This window comes from Grampus griseus, assembly GCF_964374135.1.
Source record: "Grampus griseus genome assembly, chromosome: 20".
Classification (NCBI taxonomy): domain Eukaryota; kingdom Metazoa; phylum Chordata; class Mammalia; order Artiodactyla; family Delphinidae; genus Grampus; species Grampus griseus.
This window is the reverse complement of record NC_139014.1, coordinates 13,990,775-14,018,241: the sequence shown is the minus strand read 5'-3', so window position 1 is coordinate 14,018,241 and position 27,467 is coordinate 13,990,775. Positions and strand designations below refer to the sequence as shown.

General features: G+C 39.6%; 2 protein-coding genes across 6 annotated transcripts in view; one reads left to right on the top strand and one right to left on the bottom strand.

Moving 5' to 3' along the window:
• Window positions 1–1,932: 1,932 nt before the first annotated feature.
• On the bottom strand, window positions 1,933–8,926 carry DDX5 (DEAD-box helicase 5). Of its 2 annotated transcripts, XM_082678029.1 has the most exons (14): window positions 8,794–8,926; window positions 8,326–8,498; window positions 6,971–7,136; window positions 6,538–6,634; window positions 6,316–6,449; window positions 6,133–6,198; window positions 5,744–5,885; window positions 5,502–5,662; window positions 5,240–5,412; window positions 4,796–4,906; window positions 4,493–4,554; window positions 4,332–4,391; window positions 2,843–3,067; window positions 1,933–2,639 (listed from the first exon to the last, which is right to left on the bottom strand). In XM_082678029.1, the coding sequence occupies exons 2-14, from the start codon at window positions 8,367–8,369 to the stop codon at window positions 2,236–2,238; spliced, it is 1,845 nt and encodes a 614-aa protein (XP_082534155.1). In that variant the 5' UTR covers window positions 8,370–8,498; window positions 8,794–8,926; the 3' UTR covers window positions 1,933–2,235. The 2 variants fall into 2 exon arrangements, with proteins under 2 accessions (XP_082534155.1, XP_082534154.1); XM_082678028.1 differs by lacking the exon at window positions 8,794–8,926 and having other exon boundaries at window positions 8,326–8,551.
• Window positions 8,927–9,059: 133 nt separating this feature from the next.
• Window positions 9,060–27,467, top strand: part of CEP95 (centrosomal protein 95) — a 59,353-nt gene continuing 40,945 nt past the window's right edge. For 2 of the 4 annotated variants that reach the window (XM_082678025.1, XM_082678024.1), the window contains exons 1-6: window positions 9,060–9,422; window positions 10,872–11,000; window positions 12,114–12,221; window positions 15,314–15,424; window positions 18,237–18,342; window positions 19,754–19,869. In XM_082678025.1, the coding sequence (XP_082534151.1) occupies window positions 9,404–9,422; window positions 10,872–11,000; window positions 12,114–12,221; window positions 15,314–15,424; window positions 18,237–18,342; window positions 19,754–19,869 (589 nt within the window). In that variant the 5' untranslated portion in view covers window positions 9,060–9,403. Of the gene's footprint in view, window positions 9,423–10,871; window positions 11,001–12,113; window positions 12,222–15,294; window positions 15,425–18,236; window positions 18,343–19,753; window positions 19,870–27,467 lie in introns of those variants that run through there. The other 2 variants (XM_082678026.1, XM_082678027.1) reach the window with 2 other exon arrangements.

The window sequence follows — 27,467 nt, the reverse complement described above, 5'->3', positions numbered from 1 at the left end:
GTGCCCGTTGAGGTTGTGACGGGGAAGGAGTATAGTCCCTTTACATATTGGTGTTAAAAGGGATGCCCTGGGCCAGCAGCACCTGCATCACCTGGAAACGTTGCTTAAAAAACAAGCTGCTGAAAAGGGCCCAGCAATATTTAAACTCTCCAGGTTAACGTGGAAGCACACTGACAACGAACCACCCGTGTACAGAGTTGTTCTACCAGAGTACCCTTCTAAAAGGCCCTTCAAAAATAACTTGAGAAAACCTGCTTAAAACGGAGATCCAGGACTACGGAGCAGACTTCTGGCTTTACAGCTCCATTTTAACAGTTGGAAGAGACAGTTTATGTAAAGGGTAGCAGCTTAGCAATGAACAGAATATAGGAAGTTAAAATTCATCACATTTAAGGTGGTGTTGGACACATTCAAAAAAATCATTCCATACAGAACATGTGAAAATTTGTTTAAAAAAAGATGCTAGTAAAACGGTATTGCTGGAAAGCAATTATATTAACTGCGAAGCTGGGTAACATTTATGTGTGTTTTCCACACCCCGGAAACACACGAGAGGCCTAAACGCAAATAAATAAAAGAGAGAACGGGGAGAAAAATCACATTTATTAGTTAAGACAACCACAGGCTGGACACAACACACATGCTAAAAAGTGGACTGTCTTTTAAAACTTACTTCAAAAGGTAAAGAGTTAAATATTTTCCACAGCCCCACAATCATTTAAGTGTTTACAAAATAAAAGGCCCACGTTAGACACTGAACAGAAAATGTAATAAATACTCCAACCTACCCCAAAAGCTTCTTGTAAGTTAAAAGTCATAATGAATTTGACTAATCATGCTATTGAAAACTGTTCAATTACTAGAGCCTGAACCAGTTTTCAATGTATTAGTCCTAAAAATACCACTCGTTATCCTGCCCCAGGAAAATTCTAGTTCAGTCTTACAGTTTAGACATAAGGCATTAACACCAATTAAAGCCTCACTTTAATAATCAGTATTTAAATGCAGTCTCATAAAGACCTTTTCTCTTCTTGCAAAAAACACACCAGAGCTGCTGGGAAGACATTCAGGTCTTACTTCTAGCCATCACTGAAAGGAAGTCTTAAGGTTGGTGAGCCAAAGTTAAACCTAAAGCTACCCACTGGATCTTTTTAGCAATAAACCCACGTTGACCCTAACAGAAGGACCTATATCGTAGTCTCCGTGCTTTTGGTAACATGGCTTTCCTCTAGGTTAACCGTTAATTTCGAGGATTTTCCTAATGTTCATTTGAACATAAATACACCTTACATTTTGAGTTCCCTGAATTACTAGACATTCATGACTCCCAGTGTGACTACAGTTAAGAGTCCCAGGAAGCCTGTGAAACGAGCCTCTCTCTATACTACCTACACTAACACTGAAAACAAATTCAAACTTAGCTCTTGGCCAACCATCTTTTTAAGGGTGTAGTCTTTTCAGCTTCGTTCAGTATTTCAGTTAATTCATAACATGGCCAGGAGCACAAATATAATCTCTTCAAAAATAAGTTATTTGGAGAGTTCTCTAATTATAAATTTTGCAGAAGGAACAAAAGTCATCTGTGTTCTCACACTAAGCAGTCTGAGGGTGGGGCTATAGTTATTTCCTGTATGTTTTAGTATCTCATTTCACCACTCTGCTAAGAAACTATTAAATGACTCACCTGATGTTGAGAAGTAGAGAGCTTTTATGCAATCTAGCCTAGAATTGTTAATCAACCTAAATCAATCGCATTTTAATCCTTAAAATAGGAATAGATCACAGGAAGAAGGGCCTTCTGATCTTCCCACTTCCCAAAACGAAACTATAGAAAGGAGCACTCAATTTAAGTTTTTATGATTAAAAAAAGACCATCTAAGCCAAGTTTTACATGACATTATATATGTAAAATAAAGTACCATTTCCACTTAATTCAGTCTTCAAATATTTTTTATTGGAAGGCCATGCATTGCCTTCATTTATTTTATTTCAAATCACTGTACATTTACTTTTGTGAAAACACTGCCTGCATTTTCTAGTACAAAAAAAACCTAAAAATTGTTTCAGGAATGTAGAGAAATATCCAACTTAAATAGCGAAAAAGTGCACCATAATTACTGCTGCACTGCAGTCATTTCTGCATTTCCCATGTTTCTTAAATAACTATCTTGTCTGATAACACACGATATAAAGAGCAATTATGAAAAACAGACATTTACATATACTTCTAAAGTCTTATTGAGAATATCCTGTTGGCATTGGATAACCAATCATAGGCGCAGCTGCAGTAGCAGGATATGCATATGCCTGTTGGTTCATACCATTGTGCATATTTGCAACATTACTTCCATATTGCTGAGTGCTATCATAACCATTCTGGTAAGTCCCTGTTGGATTACCAGTCCTAAAACTGGTCTGTATACCAGCAGACACAAAATTACTTCCAAAGCTCCCATTGGTGTAATTTGCAGCACTGTAAACACCATTTTGAGTTTTTGCCCCAAAATCTCTCTTAAGCAGACTAGAATAACCTCGGTCATAATTTTCCCTGTCTCTAAATGTATTAAATCCACCCCTTTTGCCCGCAGAGTATCTGTCCCGACGGTCATCCTTCATGCCTCCTCTACCCCTGGAACGACCTGTCAAGAAAAAAATTGCAGACTTGATTATTTCCATGGCATAAATCATTACTAACAAAAGAATTAGGTCTATCTGTTAAGTATTTTTTCAACTCCATTCTTCACTGAAGATTTTACTCACCCGCCAATACCATTTAAAACTGATTTGTAGGCAATTAGGTGACCCCAAACCACCGACATTTCTTATCAAAGGTTGGTCTTACCTGAACCTCTGTCTTCGACCAACTGAAGCAATTTGGGATTAATTGCTTGATTAGCTTCACGAAGCACAGAGATAAGGTCGCTCACTTGCTTTATGTTATTAGGTGTAAAGAAAGTGTATGCTGTGCCTGTTTTGGTACTGCGAGCAGTTCTTCCAATTCGATGAATATAATCCTCTGAGGAGTTAGGGTAGTCATAATTGATGACAAATTTCACATCTTCCACATCTGTAAGGTGTTGCAGTGTGGCAAAATAGCAATGTACGGAGTTTTGCACACCACAACAGCCAGACCAAAAATAAAAAGTTAGACAATTGTATTCCCAAGAAGGTATGGGCTGCAAAAAATACAGTTAAAATGGTTATCCATTCCCTGTAGGAATACCATTGAGGTTGGGTGGGAGGGGGGGGAGGGGGGAGAAAAAAAGAAAAAGCACACGTCATCCTTATGCCTCATTACCCACCCAATGATGGAGCCTGTCAAAAGGACGTGTGTATTCCCTAACACATTCCCAAATTAACAATCCCCTTACAGATCATCAAGTGACATCTGAATGCTTCTGCGCAGTAGGGCCACTATTAAAGGTTCACAGCAACCTCCTCATGTGCTCTCGTTTTGAGGACCTTTCAACAAAAATATACACGGTCCTTTGCATTACACACTTATCAGAAGTTCAAAATTCTGGCCACACTGCTTGTCTTGCCAAGACCTTACAACCGCAGCTGCAAGAAAAACATACCTGTCCCCCAAAAGTTGTTTTTATGCACTGTGTCTCGTCTAGGCAAGCGCTTCCAAGAAGCCAGGATTCACTTGAGAATGTGTCTCTCTCTGGCAGGTCTCGACATGACGACTACTGTGCAGGTGAGGGAGGAACTTTCAAAGCACTGCTTTCTTTTCCCACTGACTAAGTGTGAGAAGTTGCTCCTGCTCTAGATTTTATGTGCCAGTACTCACCAATTTGTAAAAGGCTTAGTACCTTTTAAAGCTGCTCTCTCCATTTCAAACTTGAACAAAAATTTCATTGAACATTGAAGTTTGGAAATATTTCTTCGACATTTCAGCAAACTCACTGAAACTCAAAGACCCACAGATCACAATAAACAGTTTGAAACAATGCTGTACCATGGCAATCATGCAAAGCATGGGACAGAATAAATACCACGGCAGTGAACTGTGAGGATAACTTCCATTTTTTTCCCCCGGAGAGAACAGTTTACGGGGCAGAGGTGGTATGTTCTGCCTTTTGAAGATTACTGGCACACTTTCAGCTTTTCACCTCTCTAATCGACTGGAAGCAGCCAGCCGATCACTAGTCCTCCATCCCCCTCGAGTCCTCCGATTGTCATGCCTAGGCCTTGCCACAAAGACTGCACCTTTATATGAAAAAAACTTAGAAAAAATGCAGAGGTTAAAGAAAGCAATAAACTTTCTTTAAAAAAATTATATGGAGATCTTCTGAGAAACCAAGCCATGAATTCGAGTTTGTACTAACCTAGCCCTCTGGAGGCCACATCTGTAGCAATCAGAATAGGAGCCTTTCCATGTTTGAATTCTGGAAAAAACAACAAAAAAAAGGCACATATATAATTACTGACGTGAATGGAAATTGTAGGGTTTTTTTTGGGGTGGGGGGACTTCACTTGAAATACTTACCATTTAGAACCCAGTCACGTTCCTGTTGACTCTTGTCGCCATGGATACCCATGGCAGGCCACCTAAATTAAAGGAAAGTTACGTTAGTAGTCTCATTTAAAACCTCATAGATTTTAATCAAGTGATAAACCATTTTTGGTCACAGACCCTTTTAATTTTGCCTGAAATAATGTATATACAGTCTTACCTATACTACCAGATTATTCCTACCTTTGAAACGCAAATCTACCACTGATTAAAGTTTGCCCTTCCCCTACACTCAGCTCTAATAAATATCTGCTTCAATGGAAGGAGTCCACATACCCATCTCTCCTCATTTTTCTAGTGAGTTCATCACATCTTCTTTTGGTTTCAACGAAAACAATGGTTTTATTCTCCTTCTCACTCATGATCTCTTCCATTAAACGAATAAGCCTTGAAGGAAACAAAAAATTGTGAATTCTAAAAGAAGTCCACAGTTATGATGAGCAAAACACTAACTTTAATCTACATGGCTACAAATTAAAAAGAAAACACCTGCTTAACCTTTCAAATAGTTCTACCTTAGATCCTTAAATACACCACACAAGTCTTTTTACTATAAGAGCGCTATAGTAAAACGGTGATAGCCAACGAGTACCTGAATGAAGGAAGCAAAACAGTTTTCAGAGTGACTGACAGACTAATTTCAAGTTAACTAACATTCAGATTCCACCCAACTGAAAGTCACTTTTAAGAGAACATTTGAAACAATATAGTCAAACTTACTTTTCATCTTTTTCTACGTCATGACACACATCCACAATCTGAAGAATGTTGTGATTTGCACTCAGTTCTAGTGCACCAATGTTTATATGAATATAGTCTTTCAAGAAATCTTCAGCAAGCTGTCTTACTTCTTTTGGCCAAGTAGCACTCCACATTAGGGTTTGCCTATCAGGCTAAAGATTTTTGGATTTAAAAAAAGCATTGTATTCTAAGAATGGATTTAGAGCTAAATTTGAAGAGAACACATTTGAAGGGCACTTACTCTTATCTGATCCACAATCTTCCTTATTTGGGGTTCGAATCCCATGTCAAGCATTCTATCTGCTTCATCAAGGACAAGGTAAGTGGTTCTTCTTAAATTGGTTTTCCCACATTCTAAAAAGTCAATCAGTCTTCCAGGTGTTGCAATACAGATTTCCACACCTTCAATTAAACACACAAATGCAACCATGACATTTAAAACTTTCAGCACCACCAGTGACAAATAAAAACCTTGTTACATACCTCTCTCCAAATCACGTATCTGTGGTCCCTTGGGAGCACCACCATAAATACAAGTGGACTTCAAGCGACATGCTCTACAGTATTCGGCAGCTACTTGCTGTACCTGTTGGGCCAGTTCCCGAGTTGGTGCCAGCACCAAGCACTATGAAAGAAAAAGTGGAACACCTTTAGCAGAGTCCTGGATTCTAGTTTTAGAGTGACAACTTACTAGTGTTACACACTGGCAGATGACTTACTCTGTCAATACCCAAAGCAACTTTGTCTCTAGGTTAATTGGATAAGATCACTAACATCTCTATGTAAAACCAGCACAAATTGACTTTTGCTATACATTCCACAAATTTCTACACTTCTAACCAAAAACTGATAGAATATATATGTAAACTTACAATAGGCCCATCACCTCTCTCTAGAAATGGCTGATGATTGATGTGGACAATGGCAGGCAGCAAATACTGTTCAGGGAAAAAGCAAACAACAGAAGTTATATTCAAATACTTCTAGTTTCTTTTAATTCCCAACCAATTTTCTCTAGCACATGTCACATAACTCAAAAGTTCTCCCAAACTTACAGACAACGTCTTCCCAGATCCAGTTTGTGCTACCCCAACCATATCCAATCCACTTAGAGCAACTGGCCATCCCTGAGCTTGAATAGCTGTGGGTTCAGTAAAGTTCTGCCTTGCAATCACATCCATGACGTTTGCTGTAATTATTGACAGCAATTAAAAATCAGTAATGCCAAGAAAAAAAGAATTAAAAAGAAAAACAAAGTGAGGAAAACTAGCACTTACCAGGGAAGTTTGCTTCATAAAAATTCAGGACTGGCTTTGGACAGTTGTGACCTCTGACTGTAATTTCCTTGCTTCTTCTGTATGTCTCTACCTCTTGCTACAAAACAAATCATAATAATCCAGTGAAGTCTCATAACTCCCACTAACTAAAAATAAGGCCCTGATTTATAATTATCTACTTTAAGATGACCTTCAAAAATTTGGATCCATACAGAAAACTGCATGTAGTACAAGAACCACCTATTATGTTACACTCAATTCTTCCACGTAAAAGTCAACGTCCCATATCTCCAAAAGTGAGTAACACCTCTTCCCCAACTACTTACTTGGAAAACCTGAGTTCCCCAAAATTTGTGAGAAATTTCTAGTCAGATTTTGATTCACTGAAAAGTTAATGAGTTATAGCCTGAAGAAGCCACATGAAATTACTCACTGCTGTACGCCTAGCCAAATCAGGGTGTTCCTGATAAAAATTCTTCTCAAATTTGGGCAGCTCATCAAGATTCCACTTCTTTTTAACCAGTTTCTCCCCAGGGTTTCCAAACTTCTTTCCAGATAAGGGCCCTGCCCTACTTCCTCCAAATCGAGGGGCACCAAACCTAAAATTAAAAAAAAAAAGTTACATTTTCAAACACATACAGACTTACTTACCATCCGTGAGCATATGCTAAAGATCAATAAAAGATTGGAGATGGAAGACCCAGTTGTCCTTAGCGATTGGTCATTCTTTCAAAAGCCACAATAAGCACCGCATCTCCCTCATTTCGCGTTTTGCGAAGTCCACACCACTGAAGCCAAATCAACAGCCCGGGATTTACCAGGTCGGAAACTGGCTGCCCGAACACTAGTTCCGATTACAAGGATAGACAACAGCTGGTGGCTACTAATCTTTTCCACAAGACTAAAAATTAAATGTCTAAGAACGACAATAAAGAAAGAAGAAAGCAGCTTAATAATGACGCTATTTACCAGCCATCCTCAAGCAACAGAGCTTCGGTTTTAATGGATAACGGAACAACACAGGCAATGAAAGCAGAACAAGGAAGGTGGTCTCGGAAACAGTCACGCAAGCCAATCGAGTTGGGGGGATCCCGCAGAAGGACTCCCGACCGAGAAAGCGAAATTATATAACGCAAAGAAAAAGAGGAGGAGGAGCTGGAGACTACCGGGGGAGGAGTCCCGACCCGGGCGGAGTCGGCCGGGCGGCGTTCCCGCTGGGGCGGCGCTTCCCCCTTTGTCTCGCATTTCTCTCTGCGCCACATTTTCTCGACGCTGCCATTTTGAGCTCCTCCGCCGGGCGGGGTAACAAAGGCGCCGCCGCCATGTCCGCCGCCGGCATTTTCTACCCACGGCTCAGCCACATGGCCGACTCCCGAGATACCTCCTGCCCTCGCCGCATTAACGGCTTCGGAGGCGGCCCCCTCGGCACCCACAGAATCCCCGAGGCCCCTAAAACTCCTCCCGAAAGGTTGCACCTAAGAGCGGCGACTTTGCCTCGAAGCACTGCGCTTTCCTTCCCTAAAAATACGATCCTCGAAATTCTCCCAACAGCTGCTAAATCATCGAGGCCGCGATGCCCCCCTCCCACACAAAAGGCGTTCTTGAAAATCGTTAACAGGAAACTCCCAGTTTTGGACAAATATCAAAATGGCGCAAACCTTCTTCAATGAAGAAGGCCCAAGGATAGGCTGAAGAAGGCGAGTTTCCACCGCCACCCTGCCCCCCGCAACCCTCATCGGCCTCCCATCCCCCACCCGCCGGGCCTGACAGGTCGGTTCCCACACTCACCCTCGATCCCGGCCGCGGTCTCGGTCACTCGAATAACCCGACATGGCGTCAATGGTTGCGGTTGGCGGGAAGCGAAGCGGAGAGAATCGAGCGCGGCAAGTCGCTGGAGGAAGCGACAGCAAAGCCTTGCGGGGGCGGCAGAGGCGGACGGACGGCGATGACAAGAACCGGTGCTACCGACAAAAGACCGGTGGAAATGAATGAGGTGCCGGCGGCGTCCCGGCAGCCGGTTTTATAGCCTGGACCGCCTCCTCCGCCGCAGAGTATGCTGGGAGCCGCTCTATGACCTAATCACTCCGCCCCTGCGCAGAGGCCGCAACGCCAGCCGGCGTTCCGGAATCCGCCATGTTATCGCCCCTCCCCCCGCGGCCCCTCCCTCAGCGTCGCCCGTTTTTCGCCCCTTACAAGGGTGGACCCACCCGGCCACCCACCACTGGGATGCCTCAGCTTGCACTCTTTTGACTTCACCTTTTTCTCGTCTTTCACACTTCAAGGAAGCTACCGCGCCCTTTTACCGGTACAGCCCAAACAATAAAATGGCCAGGCCAGGCTAACCCACTCTGTCCACTTGGAGATGTTTACGTCTCCAGAGAGCCTTCACGCCCATAACCAACCAAGGCGGTAAGGCGGAGCCTGACTTTGTCACGTGGCTGCCCCCTCCCACCGGGTGAGCGGGCCGCACTACTTCCCCAGTTGGCTTTGGCGGAGGAGTACAAGACGGAATAGCTCACCGGAAGTGCTGTGCTAATGGCCCCGGGAGATCGGCCTGGACTGCTGGGTGACCTGGGCTGTCAAACCCACCCACCAGAGAACCTCTTAGCGGGAACTGGCCGGTGGAGAATAGTTTCTAGAGCCCGCAAACCGCCGCCTCGGCACGTGCTGCGAAAGGAAGTGCTCCCTTGGTGACCAATCAGCAGCGAGAAGCCGTTTTAACGTCCCTCCCTCTTCCACCCCTCCTTCGCGGCACTTTCGTTAGATTCTCCCTTCTGTCACAACGGGGTTTGCGGCGTGAGGCCCTCATAGGACACCGTCCTGCGCGCGCCCGGCTGGGAGTCCGGCGGCGACCTGCCTCCGCGACATGGCTGGCTCAGAGGCTGGTGAGTCTTGGCCTTGAGCCCCGGTTGTGTGTGGACTGAAGCCGTACAGTCGAAGTCCCCGAACGCCCCTGCCCATCTTATCTTGAGGCCTCGGGCAGGTCTGGGCTGCCGGTGGGGTTCGTGACAGACACCCCGTCGTAGTCGGCGGGTTTTCGGGATAGGGTCTGTCAGCCCCGCTCCCCGGCTCCTTTGAAGCGGTCGAGCCTGATTTAGGGGCGGGGGGAGAGAAGGGCCCTGCGGCGAGGCCCGCAGCACGCCCGCATCCTGGCTGCAAAACGGGCTGTCAGAAAGCCATCCCCGGACAGCTATTTCTCTGGGGAATGTGCCCTCTGCTCTTGCATTGTGGGGACTGAGTCCATATCTGCATCTGTTTTGAACTTTTGAGGACTGGCACTGTAAATATCTGTTGATGCTCCTCCCAAAGTAGAATAGTGGTGGACTTTTCTCTTCAGTGCTTTCTAGAGTTAACGGGGTTTATCCAGCGCCGCTTTTGTAAAGCGAATTGATTTGGTTGTCTAGGACGCTTTCATTCTTTTCTCCAAGACGGCGTTCAAACCAGTTGTCATTCTTTGGTCAGCTGTGAGTAATGGGCATGGTGAGAGGGAGATAATGTGCCTTGAAGTCACTCTTACACATACACACATTTATTTCTAGACATACTGAAGATGACGCATACAGAAAAGAATTTCCCCCTTACTCGCCAGTTATTTGAGGGAATAAGTGTTTTAAGCTTGCTAAATTACCTTTGGTCGAGAAACCCTTGAAATAATTTTGCTAATCCCAACAATAAAGGGGTGATACACAGGAAACTTCGACAGTATTGGTAATGTGCTAGCTCTGGATTTAGAGACTTTTTATGTATTTCTCAAATTTTCTTTCATATACATCAAATATAATTAAAAATAGAACAGATGCAGTAATGTTGGTGTCATTACTCCAGTTATTAACAGCCTAAGTTAATCCCCACCTGTTTGGCATCAGAGACGCTCCACCTTGAACAAGATAATTGGGTAGAAACATGACTAATGCTGTGGGGAATTTGAAGCAACAGCCATTAATTAGTTTCTAGTAACCTCAAATTATTATTCACAATCTGTCTTATATAAAACATAATATTCCTGTTTATTTGTAAATGTGTTTTAAATAAAAAGACCTACGTATGGCTTGTAAAATGGGGACTATGGTAAGTAACTTAAGATTTTAGGTTGCAACAGTGAAAATTGGATTTGCATCATAGTTTTGACTACATTGAAATTATTGGAAGTCATCTCAAGAAATTAAATACATCTTTTCAAAAATCATGACTAGGAGGGTCTTTGAAGTTCTCTAACAAATTCCTTATTTTCTATAGAATTCAGTGTCTTTTTGTGGGGAGGGGGGTTTAAATGAACGTATATGATTTTTTCTAGTACTAGTTAAGGCTGATCTTTTCCCTTCCTTTCCCAACAGAGTGGGTAACCATTGCCAATAATCTTCTTTTGCAATGTCATATACACCTGAGGATTCGAGAACTAGAAGACTGTGATGCTAATGTTTTTATTGCTCTTTATCAGTCTATTTTGGGAGAAAAGGTACCAGGTAAGAGTACTTAAAAGTGGGAGTAATAGTGTCTGTATATTAGACCATAAGTTTCTAGGGTTTTCTAGTTAGATCCTATAGTATATATATAAATTCTTGAGTTTTCTCTTTGCGTACATCTTATTTCTATCTAAATAATAGCATTAATTGCATTAATTAAGGCAATTAAGCAATAATTGCCTTAATGAATACCTTAGGAGACCCACCTGTGATAACTGCCTTGGTCATCAACTATTTAATCATTCATAATGCCCTGTGAAAGTCACACCTTTTCTGTAAATGTACCTTCATAGTTCTAAAATCGAGTGGAATTTGGAAACTTGTTGAATCCTGGTATTTAACCAATGTTACGGATAAGAATTGTTGTTTGCACTTCGTTCCTGGTTAAATATCTCAGAGTTCTTATCCATAGATTGCTCTGCTGCCTCTGTATCTTTATCTAGTTTATAACCATTAAGCACTAAAGTTCTGTGAAGTCTCTCTTCCCTCCATTACCATGAGTCAGTGGCCTCATTGCTTTCTGGAATAATGGCATGGCCTCCAGCTGGTATCTTTGATACTAGTCTCAACTCTCTTTAGGGTTCAGAGGCAGGTAGTTATTAGACCAGTCTTTTAGAATACTTTTTTCATCCTTCCCCAAGACATTCATCTTCCTCAGTACCAGAGGAGAAACTCCAAATTTAAGTTGTTAAAATCTTTCTGCATTATGCTGATCTTACAAACCTTTATACCAGTAATTCCCAATAGGCTGCTTTAACAAGACATACACAGACCCCTCCTTCACACCTGCCTATGGCTATAGATTAAAGTGTCCCTTGTATTTTCTCCCTTATTAGAGTATTAGCATCTCCTTGAATTCAGGAACCTTTTTAGCTTTCTTTAACACGGTGCTTATTATAAAGCATGTTTATATATATGTTGATTGAATAAATATTCAGCCATATTCAATCAAATATTCAGCCACTAAAGATTCTGCTTTGTGGAATTCAGGCTCTGTTTATCTGTATGTTATAGCTTGCTCTGTTTGGGCAGAGCTCAGAGGCCTGGTCAGAGACAGGTAGATGAAAACTTGGACTCTCATAGATGCAAAATTATGTAGTTTTTTTCCCACAGACCTCATAGCTATTCCCAGGAGTCAAGAGGATGAAGCTCACAATGTACAAGCAGTAATTGATTCATTGGCTTTGGATTATCTGCAGGTCAGCTTGTCTCACATAACAGGTTGGTATATACTTAACCATCAGATAATTTTGCGTTTTACTAAAATCATTTGTTTTGTAGCATTCTAGATATTGTTTAACCAAATGAGTAAGCTTGTGAAATAGACCAAACAGCAAGACTGAGCCAAGACAATTCACTGGTATAGTTAAGACAACCATCCTTACGAGCTTTTCCAGGAGTCATACACTGAGTTTGGGATAGGTCTAAGATACAAGAATCCTAGCTGGTAGTTTGAGGTGTGTTTTGTTGTTGTTACTTTAAAGCTCTCAGTCTGCTTGTTTGTAGTTGCTAAGAATTAGAAACACCTAAATGTCCATTAATAGGGACAGGTTAAATAAATTATTGTAGCTCCATATAGGGAACTACTCTGCAGCTGTGAAAGATGATTGATGATGCTCTGTATACAACGTTCCATATTAGTGGAATGATCTCTAATATATACTGTATGAGGAAAATGTGTTGTGGTTATAATGCTAATGTGCAGAGTATGCTACTGTTTGTAAAAACAAAGGTGGGGAGAAAATATATGCAGTTGATTGAATGCCAAAGGACTCTCTAGAAGCATATGCAAAAAACCTGTAATACTGATTACCTCCAATGACAGGAACTACAGGGCTGCAGGACAAGGGTGGGATGAGACTTTTCATTTTATACCTTCTGAACTTTTTGAATTTTGAACCATGTGAATGTATTACCTGTTCAAAATAAATAAAACCGTAAATTGTTTTTCAGCCTTTTTCCAAAAAAGTGTACATGGTTGTATTCAAAAGCCAGACATACCAAATACATTTGTAAATCCCTGTTTTTGGTAAATAGAAAATGAGGATTAGTTCAGTAAATTATTACAAGCTAATGAACAGAGGGAATCTTGGGGACTTGAAACTATACTTAAGTCACTAAGCGAAGGTTTTTACTCTTTTATTCTTTGACAGTCGTTAAAAGAGGTATATGTTAATAAGGATAGGTCACTTACATCTCTTATTTTGATACATCAATAAGAACAGATTTTTACAAAAATACTCTGTCTTAAGTTTTTTAGTGCAGTTCTAGGTGAATGAGTGTGGTAAAGTAGTTTGGAGAAAATTCATTTTGAGGGATAACCCTGGGATTTCCCTGTTCTTTTGAAATTTGGAATGGCTTTATCACCCGAGTAGAGTAATTTCTGGTATTTGTGTTTACTAAATAAACATACTGTACACCAAGGTTTTGTCTGCTTATAGAGCTTTTTGATGCAGAGCTGCCCCTGACAACTCATACCCACCCCATCCCCATGGAAAGTTGCAAAACTGCTTACCTCCTCCAGTAGACTGCAAGGCAGCTTTTTACTCCTTCTGTGCTGTTTAAAGCAGTTTCTCCGGGACTTCCCTGGTGGCGCAGTGGTTAAGAATCCACCTGCCGATGCAGGGGACACAGGTTCGAGCCCTGGTCCGGGAGGATCCCACATGCCACAGAGCAACTAAGCCCGTGTGCCACAACTACTGAGCCTGCACTCTAGAGCCTGCAAGCCACAACTACTGAAGCCTGCGCACCACAACTACTGAAGCCCACCCACCTAGAGCCCGGGCTCTGCAACAAGAGAAGCCACCGCAATAAGAAGCCCGTGCACCACAACAAAGAGTAGCCCCTGTTCGCTGCAACTAGAGAAAGCCTGCGTGCAGCAATGAAGACCCAACACAGCCAAAAATAAGTAAATTTATTAAAGAAAAGAAAAATAAAGCAGTTTCTCCTACATCATGAAGCACTGCATTCTGGCGGGCAGTCTTAGTTGCTGGGTTGGCAGAGTATGCTCCCCATCCTAGAAACCAGAAGTCTTGGGTATGTCCTTGGGGTATGCTTGTATATCTTGTTAAGCCAGAAAACATAGGGCTTAAAAACAAGATTTCTGTTCAGCTGTTTTAAACAAAAAAACTCTCAAACATTGATTATCTTTACTAGAGTGTTGTAAAACATCAAATTTCTGGTTTAGGTTTGTTTTGCATCATGACTGAAGTTATGAATGGCTAGATTATCTCAAATATCAAATTTCCACTCTGCCTCTCCCATACTTGTTTGAATTCATGCCAGCTCTGATCTCCCAAAGGACAACCCAGGTGTCTCAGCAGTTAAGTTCCATCCATACCTGATGTTGATTGGAGTCCATTTTAGGTGACATTAAACATGTCAAGTTTCCATGCTTTTGCCAGTCCATGTTTTGTTAACATTTCAACTTAACATTTATTAAAAATCTATTATAGGCCAGATACTGTGCTAGGGACTGTTTAAAGATTAGTTTTAAGTATAAAGCGGGTATAGTGGGAGCTAAGGCTGGAGAGGTTGGGGGTGAGGTGAGATTAAAAGTGATTTTATATGCAGGGACCCATGGTCAGTTTTATTTATTTTTTATTTTTTGTGGTACGCGGGCCTCTCACTGCTGCGGCCTCTCCCGTTGCGGAGCACAGGCTCCGGACGTGCAGGCCCAGCAGCCATGGCTCACGGGCTCAGCCGCTCCACAGCCTGTGGGATCCTCCCAGACCAGGGCACGAACCCGCGTCCCCTGCATCGGCAGGCGGACTCTCAACCACTGCGCCACCAGGGAAGCCCCATGGTCAGTTTTTAATCAAAAAATGGCATAATCTATACAAAGTGAATAGGAGTTAACAAATTTTAAAAATTAGGAATTCCTGATGAGAGTATCCCAAGTATTTTGTGTGTTTTATATTACTCTACTGCTATTGTTTTCAGAACAAACCACTATCTGAAAGTGTTCCCTCCTGCAATTTTTTTTACCAAACTAATAAAGTTCAGCTTAGTTGCTTTATTTATACTTCAGTATAAAACTTAGAGGATGAAGTCCACTTATTTTGCTTCTTGATAAATGAAGGACTATGCCAATGAATTATCAACCATACTATTCAAGACTACCCCTTTTTCTTCAGATATAATCAAGCATCAGGAAATTAATGTTTTTAATATTTATAATATTTTTTCTCCTGGATTAATTTATAATCCTTGTATCGTGAACAATATTTTCACAGTGGTATATCCATTTCAAAATTATGAGGCTTTCAATTTCTTGGTTAATTTTTTTTAATAGCTCTGTATTCTGTGTTCAGGAGAAAATATAGTGAAAGGAGATAAAGAATCTATTAAGAATCTCCTAGAAATATTTGATGGGTTACTGGAGTATCTTACAGAACACATCAGTGAAACATCTCACGAGAAAAGTAAGTTTAAGAAAAAAATTTGGTTTGATTTATATTCTGTGTTATGTCTCTTTGTCTTTTATCTTTTTGCCTGTTTTTCTCCATAGGAATTAGAATCACTAGTACACTATATCTGATAAATTTAATTATAAATTAAATTTCAGTTCTCATTGTTCCAAGTGGTTGAAACCTCTATCCTAGGCTACCATCATGTCTTTCGTTAACTTGGTTATTGCTTATAAGTTACTTTAAAGCTAATCTACAATAGAAAGCTAAATCTGACTAAAATTGCTTACTGTCCTATTATTACATGAAATTCCTTACTCCAAAATGTTCTACGTCAGAACTGCCATTTTTGTTATAAATTTGGATACTGGGGAGGCATCAGCAGGAAGGGTTGGTACATTTCTGTCTCCAGCCTACACTTCAGTTTGTGACAGCGTGAATATTTTTTATTTCACTTGTCAAGTGACTCAGTTCTCCAAATCGTAACAGTTTATTGTATGAAATTTTGATATTATGTTTTTTTAATGATAAAGATCATTATTGCTATATTATTTTCCAAAGGTGTCATGGTTATTTAAACTGGATCATTAATGTATAAGTGCTATTCATAATCTTTGGTTCCATAAATCCCATTTCTAGGGATTTGTCCTAAGAAAATAATACAAAAGAAAGGTGCTTGAAGGTCTTCATGCAATGTTATTTATCATTGGGGGAAAAAAACAAAACAAAGAACTTTATGTCTTAACAGTTTGAGATTGGTCAGTAAATAATGTATGTATTAATACACAGTGAATAATATATGACCCATATTAGAATGGGTTTACTATTGTAAAGTTATCCAAAACAAGTTTTTAGCAGTAATAGCAATTAGTATAAATTATAATACAAATGAAGACAAAAAATTGGGACAGGCTCATCATTCCTAATTCTCACATTGTTGATGGTGAGACCTATGCTGTGAATATAACATCTGAAATTAATCTTAAATTCTTTAGTTAGAGATAGTTTTCTATCTTTTATCCTTGTTGCTGAAAAAGACTTAAAAGCATATAGAGATAAGGCCTAGAAGGAAAGATTGAAAGACACGCCACACTGTACATTTCTTTTTTTTATTTCAAAAAACTTGAGTTTTGAGTGTTTAATGTATGTTAAATATCAGCCTAGGTACTCTGGGAAGATTCAGAGCTGCATGCCGTGTTTATTGCTCTCAAAGAAAACTATACTCAAGTCAGGGAGACTGCCATAAATACATACAGTAAAAACATCGTAGGAGAATTGGGAGGGAGTGAATGACATGGAAAAACTCACCTAATTCAAGGCTACCAGTAGCTATTTCAATGCTCTGTGGCTTTTTAGTCATTTTAGCAGCAAGAGTAAGGGGAAGAAAACTACCTAAAAGAGTAATTAATTTGAAATGTTCTAACGACAGCAGTCTTTATGATGTAGTACTTGATCGCGTGTAGGGGAGGAATGATAGGCAGTGGGAATGGAGAGGAGGACAGAAATGAGAGATACTTACATGTGAGGCTGGTAATAATGAAATGCTGAGCGGGGGATCTTCCCAGGGGAGGTCAGTAGGATATGATAAGCTTAGTGCTGCTAGAAGGGAGTTTGCTCAGATGGGCCCTCCCTATGTGATAGTACTGTAGTTGGAGAATGTTTTCTGAAGTCTGATTCTCACCTTTGCAGGTCCAAGTTTATATAGCAGTATTACCTAGAGCTGATCAGAATTTTCAACATGCCAATTAATAATGGGAACTAAATCTGTATTATCACTAGTCAGGTCAGGTACAGAGCAGTTTTTTCTGAGTTAGCATTATCATTTACCACTGAAGATCAAGGGATTTGAAGGCAGACTATGGGCTTAATGCTGCCACTTACTGTATGACTCACTAAGTTTCATCCCTCACTGTAGGACTGAAGCTATCTAAGCCTCAGTTTTCTCTTCTGAAATTCTTTCATGATTGTAGTGAAGGTTAATAGATATGCATAAGTAATTTAGCATTGAGCCTAGCCCAGAGTAAATACACAATGAATATTGACTAATGTTGTTAAAATGTTGCTTGGTGAATATAGAAACAGAAAAAAGTGAAGGTGGTTGTTGAAACAGGAAATCTTTAGAAGTGGGATGGGAATATCCAGACGGGTATATCTGAAGTAGGAGGTTTCACCCACATACCTCCCGAAATCACTTCCCTAGTGAGTTACTGCCACTGTGAAAGTGTATTTCTTAAGTATGTTGGGGTAGAAAATAGGTTGAGAGTCTTTTTTTTTTTTTTTTTTTTTTTTTGGGTGTGCTGTGTGGCATGAGGGATCCTAGCTCCCCGACCGGGGATTGAACCCGTGCCCCTACAGTGGAAGCACAGAGTCTTAACCACCAGACCGCCAGGGAAGTCCCAAGGTTGATAGTCTTAAGGAAAATTTCATCCACACCTTGATGTGGTCTCACTCTTATCTTAGGCTAGGGCATGATTGTCTTGGAGCTTGAGGTAGGCTGACATAGTCATGTTTTTCTGAAGCCACATCCTAGTCACCTTGCCTCAGATATCTCTAACTCACAGATAGAGAGGTGTAAAGAATACTAAATGAACCTACCACCTGGCTTAAAAAATAGAACATTGCTAATACAACTGTAGACCCTGCTTTTAAAGCAACACTAGCGTGCTCATTGCAAGTAATGATTTGGTTCTCACTTCACTTTCACAAGAGCCCAGTGTACCAGGAAGGGGTTGAGGATATTTTACTGTCCTTACCTCTACCCATCCCCTGTAGAGAAACAGTTGCATTAACTTGGGTTTTTGGTATTGTTTTTATCTGTTCCAAACAGGTGAAACTGGACAGCGTTCTAAAGAATCCCATCGAGGAGACCCTTTGGAAGAGCGAGAAAGTACTAAAGAATCCAGATCATCATGGAAAAGAGTTTCTTTTGAGAGGTAGCACTCAATGTCTGTGAATTTAAGCAAAACAAGTTATGCTTTTCCTTCTACTAAGAATTAAAATTGCACACAATATACCAGAATGGCAGCAAAAAAACAAAGCTGATGTGAAAATTTACTAACTTCTCATGTTTTAAACCTCCCTGAGGGAGTTTTAAGAACCTCGAGCTATATATAATACTTAATTCTCAGCATTAGCCACCTACTTAATTTAAAACATTTCCCTTAATCATCAAAGTAGTTCATGTTCCTTGCTGAAAATTTGGAAAGTACAGAGGAATAAAAAAGAAGCAAAAAAAGAAAAAAGATGAACTGTATCATTCAGAACTAAGTAACTGCTTGTTAACATTTTGTTGTAATTTAGCCTTCTTTACTGTTTTTTTCTTTTGGGGATTTAGTCATATTGTCTGTATAATTTTGTTTCCTGCATTTTAAAGTTTAACACATCAAGTCTTTTCCTAACTTGATAAACTCTTTACAATCATTTTTAGTCACTGTATAACATATCATGCATATGGGTGCATCATAATTTACTAAACCACACCTCTGAAGTGGAGGTAGTTGTTCCTTTGTTTTTCATATTATTATTTTTTAATGTGATACATACTTCTGTTTATTCTTTCTCTACTCTGCTTCCACTCATATATTTAAGCTACATTCCGAGTGGAAGATTATGAATGATATAAGGCTATTAAAAGTTGCCAAATTACTTTCCCAAAAGGCTGTGACTATTTAAATACCCACCAGCAGTATAAAAGTACTGGGTTACTGCACCCTCATCAACCAGTATCATCGACCAATACCAGAGTTACAGAATTGCTGTTTTCATAGGCAAAATGTAATGTTGTTGCAGGTTTGATTGTACTTCTGCTAAGTAGAGGTTGAACATGCTGCTATGATTTTCCTTTAAGTATCCAATTATCAGTTTTTTTATGGAATTTGTCATGGTTTGAAAAGCACAGGCAAAGCCTTCTTGTTTAAATATAGTATGTTGTAGAAAACGTGTCTTAAAGGAGACCATCAGGAAATAAATTTTTTGACTTTATTTTTCATTATTAGATTAAAAAAAATAACAAAAGTGCAACAATAAAAGGATGTTTAATACAAAATTAATATCCTACCTAGATTCCCTTCACTTCCACACCTCTAAAGTAACCAGTATTTATTGTTCTCTATGTATATTCACCTATACATTTAATCCTTGACACTTCATACACAGCTTTTCCCGCCATACGTGTATCAGTTAAAACAGTTAAGCAGCAGAAGGAAAAGTCTCCTGTTTTCTGCACATAACAATGACGAATCTGAACATCCATAGGCAGGCTGCTTGAAGCAGCTCTTGGGGTCCTCACAGAAAGGGCCCTTTGTGGTCAGGCCAGGCCATCAGTAAGTGAGGAAACTCTTTCAGGTGCTCCTCATCATCTGAGGCATTGGGCCCCTCTTGGGGTGGAGATGAAGCAGAATCCACTGGTGAAATAATTAGACTTGGAGACACAGCACACACCTTTTCTCTAAGAAGTAATGGTGAGTAGTTAAACTTCACATATCAGTTATTGTTATTCAACATAAAACTGTGAAAATGTAAATAGTTAGAAGTGTTTAAAAGTTGAGAAGAATAGAGAGAGCCCTAACTGGACATCAAAATTGAAATTCCAGAATACTGCCATTACCCACTGTATATGAACAGTTGTCCAGAATGAGTCAAGTGGGAGTCCTAGGCGCATGGGCAAATAGGTGGATGCAAGTTTGTCATGTAATATGTGGGACTTGATACCCTAGGAAGAAAATTCTGGATGCAGCTTAACAGTTTGGTCACACTCAGAATACCCCCTAAGTATAGTTTCCTGAGCTGGGTGACTCACTTTTTTCATGGTGTCAACCAAGTGTGTACATCCAGTGGCAGTTTTTCTCCCAGGCTTCAGGCCATATTTCCAACAGTCCCTGCTTATACACAGTAAACCTGAATATCTCTCAGCCATGTTTTGAGACTCTCACCTTGCCCTCCTCCAGCCATCCCACTTCCTGTTCTGCCCATCTTGGTTGTCTTGCTTTTCTCTTGGCATCATATAGTTTCTTTTTTCTTTTCTCTTTTTCTTTTCTTTTTTTTTTTTTTTTTTGGCTGTGCCATGCAGCTTGCAGGATCTCAGTTTCCCGACCAGGGATTGAACCTGGGCCACGGCAGTGAAAGCCCAGAATCCTAACCACTAGGCCACCAGGGAACTTCCAACATCATATAGCTTCTTTTGTTGGAATGCTCTTCCTTTCTCTTTCTGGCAAACTCACTCTATACAAAGCCCAGCCTCTGAGGCTCTGTATTCCTACATTGTGGTCTTCTCACCTTGACTATTATGTAAACTGTGAGTTCCAGGGACAGTAGCGACCTCTATTCATTCAGCAAATATTTATTTAATGCCTTCCCTTTGCCAGGCAGTGGTGATACAGTAGTAAACAGAATAGACACAGACACAAATCCCTTCCCTTATAGAACATATATTCTACTTGTGGAGGCAGTCAGTAAATAAGACAAATAAGTGAAATGTCTAATAAAATTATTCATATTCGTCTTAGTATTCCAAAAATTAGCAAAACATTAGGTCCACAATAAGTTTTTTTTTTTAAATGGAAGAACAGGAATGCTAGAGTAGAATTAAGTACATTAAATTATGGGAATCAAGTGGCCTGTATTCTCTTCCAGACTCTGCTACTGGCTGTGTGACTTTGGACAAGCCCCTTATCTTTTCTGAGCCTCTGTTTCTTCAAGTGTGAAATTAGAGAATTAAACTAAACCATCTTTGAAATCCCTTTCAGCATTAACACTCTAATTCCAAGGAATAGACACACCATTCCAAGGAATTGCGTTCGAAGAACCTATGTCTGGGAGGTCAGACAGTAAGCCAAAGACATTTACTTGCCACTGGGATGGGCAAAGTAGCAGAATGACCAGAGTCAAGTGTAGGTAATGCAAGAATGTTTCTTCAAGGTAGAGAGTCAGATGAAAGGGATGATGATTTTAGAAATGGTGTTCTGTGATAGCAAGTGCCATGTAGAAAGGTTATATCTATAAAAAGTGAATTATTATTTTCAGATTTTAACTTCAGATTATAATGCAATTAAAAGGAAAAAAAGAAGTGGTTGAGAGGGCTTCCCTGGTGGTGCAGTGGTTGAGAGTCTGCCTGCCGACACAGGGGACACGGGTTCGTGCCCAGGTCCGGGAAGATCCCACATGCCGCGGAGCGGCTGGGCCCGTGAGCCATGGCTGCTGAGCCTGCGCATCCGGAGCCTGTGCTCCGCAACGGGAGAGGCCACAACAGTGAGAGGCCCGCGTACCGAAAAAAAAATTGATGTCATATGGTAGCTTCCTTTTATATTTGGATTTAATTCATCAGATAAATGTCATCATATACATTCTTAGACATCTAATTTAGGCTTTAATTCCAGGACTATAAATCTTTCTTTTTTATTGCAATATAATTGACATATAACATTATATTACTTATACAGATGTACAATATGATTCTTCAGTAGTATGTATTGCAAAATGATTACCACAGTATGTCTAGTTAACATTCGTTACCAAAAAATTACAAACTTTTTTCTTGTGATGAGAACTTTTAAGATCTACTCTATTAGCAACTTTCAAATATACAACACAGTATTTTTTTCTTAAACCTTTTTTAAAATTGAGATATAGTTGATGTACAATATTATATGTTACAGGTGTACAGCATAGTGATTCACAATTTTTAAATTTTTATATTCCATTTATAGTTATTATAAAGTATTGGCTATATTCCCTGTGTTGTACAATATATCCTTGTATCTTATTTTATACATAATAGTTTGTACCTCTTAACCCCTTCCCTGTCTTGCCCCCTCCCCACTGGTAACCACTAGTTTGTTCTCTATATCTGTGTGTTTGTTTCCTTTTTGTTATATTCACTAGTTTGTTTTATTCTTTAGCTTCCACATATAAATGATATCATATAGTATTTGTTTTTCTGTCTGACTTATATCACTTAGCATAATACCCTCCAGGTCCATCCATGTTGTTGCAAATGGCAAAATTTTCATTCCATTTTAATGGGTGAGTAGTAGTCCATTATATATATATATATATATATACACCATATTTTCTCTATCCATCCATTTGTTTGGTTTTTTTTTTCATCCATTTGTTGATGGACACAGGTTGCTTCCATATCTTGGCAATTATAAATAATGCTGCTATGAATGTTGGGGGTGCATGTATCTTTTCAAATTAGTGTTCCCATTTATTTTGGATATATAACCAGAAGTGGAGTTGCTGGGTCATATGGTAGTTCTGTTTTTAGCTTTTTGAAAAACTGTTATACTGTTCTCCACAGTGGCAGCACCAATTTGCATTCCCACCTGTAGTGTACAAGGGTTCCCTTTTTTCCACATCCTCACCAGCATTTGTTATCTGTGGTCTTTTTTTTGGGGGGGGTCAACATACACTTATTTTAATGTATTTTTTTATTAATTTTTATTGGAGTATAGTTGCTTTACAATGCTGTGTTAATTTCTTTTGTATGGCAAAGTGAATCAGTTATATGTATACATATATTTCCTCTTCTTTAGATTTCCTTCCCATTTAGGTCACCACAGAGCATTGAGTAGAGTTCCCTGTGCTATACAGTAGGTTTTCATTAGTTATCTGTTTTATACATAGTAGTGTATATATGTCAATCATAATTTCCCAATTCATCCCACCTGCCCCCTTCCCCCCTTGATATCCATAAGTTTGTTCACTATATCTGTGTCTCTATTTCTGCTTTGCAAATAAGTTCATCTGTACCATTTTTCTAGATTCCACATGTAAGTGATATTATACAATATATTTCTCTTTCTGACTTATTTTACTCTGTATGACACTCTCTAGGTCTATCCACTTCTCTGCAAATGGCATTATTTCATTCTTTTTTTATGGCTGAGTCGTACTGCATTGTATATATGTACCACATCTTCTTTATCCATCCCTCTCTTGATAGACATTTAGGTTGCTTCCATGTCCTGGCTATTGTAAATAGTGCTGCAGTGAACATTGGAGTGCATGTATCTTTTTGAATTACGGTTTTCTCTGGTATCTGTGGTCTTTTTGATGATAGACATTCTGACAAGTGTGAGGTGATATCTCATTGTGGTTTTAATTTGCATTTCTCTGATGATTAGTGATATCGAGCATCTCTTCATGTGCCTGTTAGCCATCTGTATGTCTTTTTTGGAAAAATGTCTATTCGGGTCTTCTGCCCTTTTTTTTTTTTGCGGTACGCCGGCCTCTCACTGTTGTGGCCTCTCCTGCTGCGGAGCACAGGCTCCGGACGCGCAGGCTCACGGGCCAGCCGCTCTGCGGCATGTGGGATCTTCCCAGACCGGGGCACGAACCCGTGTCCCCTGCATCGGCAGGCGGACTCTCAACCACTGCGCCACCAGGGAAGCCCTTCTGCCCATTTTTTAATTGGGCTTGTTTTGTTTGATGTTGAGTTGTATGAGCCTTTTATATATTTTGGATATTAATCTCTTTGTCAGTCATCTCATTAGCAAATATTTTCTAATTTTAAAGGTTGTCTTTTTTTGTTTTTTTGTTTGTTTTTCTGGCCACACGGCGTGGCATATGGGATTTTAGTTCCCTGTCCAGGGATCGAACCTGCACCCCCTGCATTGGAAGCACAGAGTCTCAACCTCTGGACCATCAGGGAAGTCCCTAAAGGTTGTCTTTTTGTTGATGGTTTCCTTTGCTGTGCAAAAACTTATAAGTCTAACTAGGTCCCATTTGTTTATTTTTGCTTTTATTTCCTTTGCTTTAGGAGACAGAGCCAAAAAGATACTGCTACAATTTATGTCAAAGAGTGTTCTGCATATGTTTTCTTCTAGGAGTTTTATGGGTTTTGGTCTTACATTTAGACCTATAATCCAATTTGAGTTTACTTTTGTACATGGTGTGAGAAAATGTTGTAATTTCATTCTTTTACATGCAGCTGTCCAGTTTTCCTAGCACCACTTATTGAAGGACTTTTTCTCTGTTGTATATTATTGCCTCCTTGTCATAGATTAATTGACCTTCAGTGTGTGGGTTTATTTCTAGGCTCTCTATTCTGTTCCACTGATTTATGTATCTGGCTTTGTGCTAGTTCCATACTGTTTTGATTACTGTAGCTTTGTAGTATAGTCTGAAGTCAGAGAGCGTGAACCCTACAGCTCCTTTCTTGCTCAAGATTGTTTTGGCTATTCAGGGTCTTTTGTGTTTCCATACAAATTTTAACATTATTTGTTCTAGTTCTGTGAAAAATGTCATTGGTAATTTGGTAGGGATTGCATTGAATATGTGAATTGCCTTGACTAGTATAGTCAATTTAACAGTATTCTTCTAATTCTTGAACATGGTATATCTTTACATCTGTGTGTCATCTTCAGTTTCTTTCATCAGTGTCTTATAGTTTTCTGAGTACAAGTCTTTTACCTCCTTAGGTAGGTTTATTCCTGGGTGTCTTATTCTTTTTGGTGCAGTGACAAATGGGATTGTTTCCTTAATTTCTCTTTCTGATAGTTTGTTGTTAGTGTATAAAATTGTGACAGATTTCTTCATATTAATTTTGTATCCTGCAACTTTACTGAATTCACTGGTGAGCTCTGGTAGTTTTCTGGTGGCTTCTTTAGGATTTTCTATATATAGTATCATGTCATCTGCAAACTGATAGTTTTACTTCTTCCTTTCCAATTTAGATTCCTTTTATTTTTTTCTCTTGTCTGATTGCTGTGGCTAGGACTTTCAATTCTATGTTGCATAAATGTGGTGAGAGAGGGCATCCTTGTCTTGTTCCTGATCTTAGAGGAAAATGCTTTTGGCTTTTCACCATTGAGTATGATGTTAACTGTGGGTTTCTTACATATGGCCTTTATTACGTTGAGGTATGTTCCCTCTATGCCCACTTTCTGGAGAGTTTTTATCATAAATGGGTGTTGAATTTTGTCAAAAGCTTTTTCTGCATCTATTAAGATGATCCTTTGATTTTTATTCTTTCAGTTTGTTAATGTGGTACAGATTCTGAAAATCTTTGCATCCCTGGGATAAATCCCACTTGATCATGGTGTAGGATCCTTTCAATGCGTTGTTGGATTCGGTTTGCTAATATTTCATTGAGAATTTTTGCATCTATGTTCACCAGTGATTTGGGCCTGTAATTTTCTTTTTTTGTGATATCTTTGTCTGGTTTTGGTATCAAGGTGATGCTGGCCTCATTGAGTGAGTTCGGAAGTGTTCCTTCCTCTGCGATTTTTTGGAATAGTTTGAGAAGATTAGTTGTTAACTCTTCTCTACGTGTTTGGTAGAATTCAGCTGTGAAGCCATCTGGTCCTGGACTTTTTGTTTGTTGAGAGTTTTTAAATTAGTGATTCAGTTTCGTTACTGGTAATTGGTCTGTTCGTATTTTCTGTTTCTTCCTGGTTCAGTCTTGGGAGATTGTACATTTCAAAGAATTTGTCCTTTTCTTCTAGGTTGTCCATTTTATTGGCATCTAGTTGTTTGTAGTAGTCTCTTATGATCTTTTGTATTTCTTTGGTGCTGGTTGTAACTTTTCTTCTTTCCCTTCTGATTTTATTGATTTGGACCTTCTCTCTTTTTTTCTTGATGAGTCTGGCTAAAGGTTTATCAATTTTGTTTGTTTTTTCAAAGAACCAATTCTTAGTTTCATTGATTTTTTTCTACTGTTTTTTTTAGTCTCTATTTTATGTTTCTGCTTTGACCTTTCTTTCCTTCTACTAACTTTGGGTTTTGTCTGTGCTTTTTTTAGTTCTTTTAGGTATAAGGTTAGGTTGTTTATTTGAGGTTTTTTTGTTTCGTGAGGTAAGCTTGTATCACTAACTTCCCTCTTAGAACTGCATTTGCTGCATCCCGTAGATTTTGGATTATTATGTTTTTGTTTTCATTTGTCTCCAGGTATTTTTTTAATTCCTCTTTGATTTCTTCAGTGATCCATTGATTGTTTAACAGCATATTGCTTAACCTCTATGTGTTTGTGTTTTTTGCAGTTTTTCTTGTAGTTGATTACTAGCTTCCTAGTGTTGTGGTCAGAAAAGATGCTTGATGTGATTTCAGTTTTCTTAAATTTACTGAGGTTTATTTTGTGACCTAGCATGTGATCTATTCTGGAGAATGTTCCATGTGCACTTGAAAAGAATGTGCGTGCTGCTTCCTTTGGATCGAATGTTCTGTACATCTATTAAGCCCGTCTGGTCTAATGTGTCATTTAAGGCTAGTGTTTCCCTATTGATTTTCCGTCTGGATGATCTGCCCATTGATGTAAGTGGGGTGTTAAAGTCCCTTATCATTACTGTGTTACTGTCAGTTTCTTCCTTTATGTCTGTTAATGTTTGCTTTATGTATTGAGGTGCTTGTATATTGGGTGCATTTATATTTACAGTTATTATGTCTTCTTCTTGGATTGATCCCGTGATCATAATTTAATGTTCTCCTTTGTCTTTTGTAATAGTCTTTAATGTCTATTTTGTCTAATATGAGTATTGCTACCCCAGTTTTCTTTTGTTTTCCATTTGCAGTGTCTCTCTCTATTTCCATATATATATGTGATTGTCTTAAGTTGCTGATCTCTCACCTTTTTTTTTTTTTTTTTTTTGCGATACGCAGGCATCTCACTGTTGTGGTCTGTCCTGTTGCGGAGCATAGGCTCTGGACGCGCAGGCTCAGCGGCCATGGCTCACGGGCCCAGCTGCTCCACGGCATGTGGGATCTTCCCGGACCGTGGCACGAACCCGCGTCCCCTGCATTGGCAGGCGGACTCTCAACCACTGTGCCACCAGGGAAGCCCTGATCTCTCACTTTTAAATGCATTTTAACAACCCTGCACCTGTACTTCCCTTCCTTTATGATTACTGTTTTTGATATCATATCTTATATCTGATTGTTTTGTGTATCCTTAACTGCTTATCATGGATATAAATGATTTTACTCCTTTTCTCTTTTAACCTTACTAACTTTGTGTGTGGATAATTTCCTACCTTTACTGTATGGTTGCCTTTAGCAATGAACTGTTTCATTTTGTAATTTTCACCTTTCTAGTTATGGCCTTTTCTTTTTCACTTAGAGA